Genomic DNA, 6,000 nt, shown 5'->3' on the forward strand with positions numbered 1-6,000 from the left:
TTTTTTAATCTATACTATGAGTGGCAATCTCCGTCCTGCCTATTTTACAAGGTTACTGTGAGGCTCAGATGAGATAATAAGTGCACAAGTGCTCTTATTAAAGACTCTGATGTGCTATATGTAAGGTATATTATCATCATATAATTTTATCAAAGTAGACTATCACATGTATACATGTATATGGCTTGCTATTTATATCAAATGCTATTTAGAAAAATTCACATAAGTATTTTTAACAGGCTAAACTTAAAAACAAACATTTTTTTTTTTTTTACCCTGGACATCACTTCTCCTTGCAAGCAAATTTGATTTTGGTCCTTTCTTTCTTTGTCCGAATACTGTTTGACTCGTAAACGCTGACAAAAGCAGGAGACAGAAGACAAAATATCTGTTCCACATTATGGTAGATGGTGAAAAATCATCTGTCTTGTAGCACCTTTAATAGAAAAGTCAGTTACAAATACTTTAATAAAATATGGTGTTTGTTATTTTTAAATTTCAAGCCAGCAGGGTTGAAAACTGGCATGTGACTGGAAAAAAGAGGTTTTCATTCATATTTCTAGAAAAATATTCACATTGAGATTTTGAAAGATTTCAATCCAAATAAATCATGGCACCATGACCAAACATTTATTAGTGAATATTTCTATATATTCAAAGAACTATATTTAAGTATTCTTAATTCCGCATTGTATTTTGAGGAGCATGGAGCTGGGAGAGCCATTTAAAAACATTTCAATCCCGCTCTATATGATTACTGTGGTTCAATCACAGGGTCTGCTTTGACATTTCCAAATTCTTCAGGGGGAATTCAGATTGCTATATGGTCATTTCATTCACTTTCATTATAACTGATTCCTGACAAATCCAGTATTTTGTAGAACTGTAGACAACCACCACCCTTTCAGGCTTAATACTACACACATAACTTCAGTGAGTTCAGAGGTCAAGGTAAAAATTAAACGACCCTTCTGTTTCCATAGAACCCCATCTCTCTTTTCTACCCTAGCTTTGGAAACTTTGTCTCCACCAGGGGTTCAAAGCTGCATATGCAATGAATCAAAAGAGTATGAGAGCAAAAATAATAGATTTGCTTAAAAGCAACACTTTTCTTCCAGTGATGGCTAAAAGAACTAATGGACAGAAACGGGACTTAAAGCCAAGAAGCACCCCCTCTGAATAGCCCCGTGAAACTATTTTTCTGGGTGGATTAACAACGAAAAATCTAATTCTGTATTAAAATCCTCAATCTTCATCAGTTAATATGCCTAGCTACACACCAAATGACTCTTAAACTCACAGATTTCCCTGGGAGGAGAAGACTCATGTGTTGCTGCCTCAGTATACCCAAGAGAATGGGAACGAGAAAGCTTATTTCGAATCAATACTTAGTATGGCTTAAAAATGCTTGCCTGCTGAAACTTTATTGACTTCAGGAGTTCTGGAAAAGGAATCACATTTTCCTTCTTTGGCACCTTGCCTTTAGGGGATAAGAATCTGGGAAATCAGGAGCACGATTTTTCCAGACTCTGAGTAGAGAGCAGAAATATATGCAAAGGCAGTGAGGAGTGAGATGGAGACTGACTTTTTTCATACATGCCAGATGGATAAACCCCAAAGGGAAACAAAACTGTTGGGTTAGGAGAGGACCAATGGATGGCTTCATGCCACAGTCTGCTCCTCACGTAGCATCATCCAGCTGGAAGTGTATTAAAAGAACTTTGGATAGGTATGACCAAACATCTTGTGAGCAATTGGCCAAATGCCAACTGATCCTCAGACAAGATATACTAAAATGTAAAGACAGCTGGGTATTAAAAACAAAACAAAACCAAGAAGTGTGCTAAGGAAACAGAACACACAAAGGCCATCTCTCCTCAAGTTGTCCCTTTGCTAACCAAGGAAAAAAATAAATGATGTACAACTTTAAGTCTGAAGGTTAGTGTAAAGATAAGGCTATGTGAAAAACACAGTTGTTATTGCATTTTCAAAGGGGAAAGGGAATAACACCATGGCCATGGTATTACATATGACTTTTCTCTTTGGTTGAGTTCATACCATAAGGAACATCTCAGAAGTTCTGGAAATAAGAGACTGAGAATTGAATTCCATTGAGAACTGAGCAAGATTTTATAAGCAACATAATCAAGCAACTCTTCAAAACCCTTCATGTAAGGTTTTAGAAATACTGGCTTTAAATAAAGATTTATCTTTTCCCAAAACTAAGCACCTGCTCTTACTGTTTTCTTGGCATATAATCATGAATTTGTACCTGATCCCTGTATATATGATATTCAGAAACATAACTTTCCCATTGACAATAATCCCAATATCTCATATTTTGTTCTTATTTGCTCTGACATTGTTAATCTAGCCCTCCCAAACCAAAGTCTTGTTATTTCTTTCTGTTTCCCTATTGTAGCCAGAAGACATTTTCATACCTCTCTAGTTTTGTTTCTCTAGCTTGTTAGTTCTACTGCTTCCCTGAAATATCTTTCTCGTTTATTAATTTGGCATCTTGAGAGCCCACTCATTTCTAATCACTTTTTACCATGTTTTATTTTGCCTCTGTTTTTAATAATTCTCACCTTTCTCTCTTTCTGATGTCACGTACAAGCAAAATAGGTTTCAGAGGAAACAGTGCCATTAGTTAAGTGAAAGAAATGTGAACCTCTGTGTTTACTATAGGTTACATTTTATAAATGCAGAAACAATCATAATTATTAATCAAATACCATAGTTTTACTTTTGGCCTAAAACTTATTTAGGGTAAATATCAGGATCAGTAAATAAATCCAAGATACTTTATTTTTTATAATTTTTCAAAAATAAAATGATCTTATATCAGAGTTCACCAACTTTAGTTACAATGTTTGCATCTCAGTTTCTACACAAACAGAAAATGATTGAATAAAGACTTTATTCAAATTGACAAATTAGCCAAGTTGTAAAGTATTCTATAACTAATTCTGAATTGTAAACCCTGTTCCAAATTAAGAAAAAGATGTCCTAAAATATATTAACATCGTTGTAAAACAATTTAGAAGACTGTAAATTAAAAATCAATTTCAAAATAACTTTAAATTTTAAATTTCTACATTTTAACAATGTTAATATTTTTCTAATAATTGATTTGAAGTAATTGCAGAGAATACAAACTATTGACAAGCTTTCTCACCTAATAATTATGTAAGTAAGTCTTTAGTCTTCCACAGTTCCTTGATGGTCCTATCTGATTTCAAGTGACTAAAATAAATCTGTTATGTCTTACCTTATAAAGTTTGTCAAACAGGAATTAAAGACTAGTTGAGTAAATGCCAACAGCAAGGACTGTGGTTGGGGGTGAAGTTAGCTATTTGATATTGTTCTGTTCTGTGGGAAATAAAAGTGTCTTTGCTTTAGGATCTTTTGCAGTCTTTTGTTCATGTTTATTCGACTAAGTCAAAGCAAGAGTGGTCAGGCATTTGGCCAGGGTGCAAGATCTGGGTGGGATCAGTAAGCAATTTAAAGGAACAGTGTCCTTTCAGAATGAGACTGTGTTTTCCAGACTATTGTAAAAACAACTTGAGAGAACTTTCTACATTTTAGGCATTGGTTGACAGCCTGCCTTTTTTCTCATGCTATGTCCTTCTCTTTTTAATGCTACATTTTTTTGCCTGGGGGATGTGCTCTAAGATACTGGTTCTGAACATCTCTGTGAAGGAGTATAAATGACACCAGACTCAGATTCAAAGCTGTTTTTTTAAGAGAGGTAACAGTTTGATTGTTATTAAAGCTGGATGATGAGTACATAGGTGTGCATTGTTGTAGTCTTTGTATTTCAGTGATTTTTGAAATTTTTTATAATAAAAGGTATATATAATATACAGGGAGAGTGGTCTGAGTATAGTCATAGTTCTGCCCCTAACTTTTATGGGGGCTTCAGTTCCCCACTTATGAAATGAGAGAGTGGATTTAATCATTTATTAAGATGTGTTCGAACTGTAACATGAGAGGTTTACAGCGGTTAATATTTTGGTCTCTCTCTAGGAAAGGAGGTCACTGTGGTTTTTCCACTCCCTGTTTCCCTATTTTCTACGTTGTGGTTATGGCCCATATTAAGTCAATGTTTATCATGTAATATGTACTGCCAAGAAGCCACCTGACCCCTAGACAACTAACAGGCAGGCTTCTCCACGGACTTCCTCTGAAATAGAGAATAGCAAGATCATCCGAGAAAGCAATATAAATGTGCATGTTACGGTTATTTAAAATGAACTTTCTTAGCCATTTTAATGTGTATGAATTTCCTTATTATAGCAATAATAGCCTCCAATTCATGGACACTTACCAGGTGCTAGGCACTGTCCTGAGTGCTTCACACACATTACCTCATTTAATCCTTCACAAGCACAACCACCTATATACAGTAAGTCCTCACTTAATGTCCTCTGTAGGTTCTGGAAACTGTGACATAAAGTGAAACAATTGATAATGAAGACAATTTTCCCCAGAGCTAATTGATATAAATAAGAGTTAAGCTCTTATGGCATATTCCTAGTCACAAAAACATTACTAAACCTCTAAATACTCAAAACACCTCTAATAATAAACATTGAAATAAATCTAAGCTATATATACATTTATGAAAGATTGATTAAAACAAGATAACTGTTTACCTGCCCATTCCAGTTCAGGGTCACGGTTGACCAGATCCTGTCCCAGCAGCTGAGGGTACAAGGCAGGAACCAGCCCTGGACAGGATGCAGTCCTGTCAAAGGGCGCTCATACACCCACCCACTCTCTCAGACAGGCACCATGTAGACACACCAATGCATCTAATGGGCAAAGCTTTGGGATGTGGAAGGAAACCCCAGGACCTGGAGAAAACCCACACAGACATGGGGTAAACATGTCAACTCCACACAGTGAGCCTGGCCCAGGAATTGAACTTTTTTTCTCATCAATGTTATAACAAAATGACATTGAACAAAATATTATTCCAGGACCCCTTGTACTTAGTAGATGTTGTAAGAATTCGAATTTTTCCAAGATGGAGGCAGAGAGAGGTTCAGTAACTTGTCCACTGTCATACTAAAACCAGAGAATGGCAAAATGAACTTTTAACTCAGGCTTATAAGACCTGTGAGCCTCACTTATAACAACTACTGCATCATTAAGTATCTATGTGAATGTCTGTGTTTTCACTGTCTCCTCCTCACAAAACAGGTTTCGAGGAACTGAGGAAGTTTTGTGAGGCTTTGGTCACAGAAAGAAGAAACGGTGGGTATAATACAGAAATAACAACGGAATTTCCTAGGGAACAACCATGTATTCACCTGATAGCCTATGGGTGTTAGTCACACTTTTTACTTTTGTAAGATGAGAATCAAGAGACAAGGAAGTAGCATCTTTTCAGGTCAACTCTCTTTTTGCTGAGGCAGGTTAAAAACATGCGGAATAATAATGCCACTAAGAAGCAACCAGGTGATTCCTAGATGGGGGAAATGGACTAAAGCCCTCCTGCCTTGGAGCTGTTTTGATTAAAGTTGGTGGGAGGTTGGAGTCCAACTTACTCATCCATTCCCTTTCATTCTCCAACATTAAATAGGGTAACTCAAACCAAAGATTTGCCACCTCTCATTCTCAAGCGTGAAAATCAGCACTAAATTGATTGGGAAGATTATGCAAAATAAAATCTTCAGTTTCATCAATCTATAAAAGACAATTAGTTTTGCACCCAGAGAAACAATGCACCACAATCTTAATCCCAACAGATGGTCTTGAATTAGTATGCTATTGGACATACACCAGAACAAATAAGACAGCATGGATAACCATAATGACTAGAAAAAGGCAACGTGGAGCACATGCCCTTCTGACAGTTATTTTGTAGTAAAAGTCTTTATGGAAGAAATATAGCACACTATTTTCATTGTTACTACTATAAATAGCCCAGAGTAAGCAGTCATATTTGTGAAATAAATGATTATTAGAAGTAATTTTTAGTGTTTATCAGTC

General features: G+C 36.0%; 1 protein-coding gene across 1 annotated transcript in view; it reads right to left on the bottom strand.

Moving 5' to 3' along the window:
• The window catches only part of COL28A1 (collagen type XXVIII alpha 1 chain), a 173,206-nt gene extending 169,781 nt beyond the window's left edge, over window positions 1–3,425 (bottom strand). The window contains exons 1-2 of the mRNA XM_019030589.4: window positions 3,272–3,425; window positions 276–436 (exon numbers count right to left, since the gene is read on the bottom strand). Of these exons, the coding sequence (XP_018886134.3) occupies window positions 276–399 (124 nt within the window). The 5' untranslated portion in view covers window positions 400–436; window positions 3,272–3,425. The remainder of the gene's footprint in view (window positions 1–275; window positions 437–3,271) is intronic.
• Between the last annotated feature and the right edge of the window lie 2,575 nt (window positions 3,426–6,000).

The sequence above is a fragment of the Gorilla gorilla genome, chromosome 6 (assembly GCF_029281585.2).
Source record: "Gorilla gorilla gorilla isolate KB3781 chromosome 6, NHGRI_mGorGor1-v2.1_pri, whole genome shotgun sequence".
Classification (NCBI taxonomy): Eukaryota; Metazoa; Chordata; class Mammalia; order Primates; family Hominidae; genus Gorilla; species Gorilla gorilla.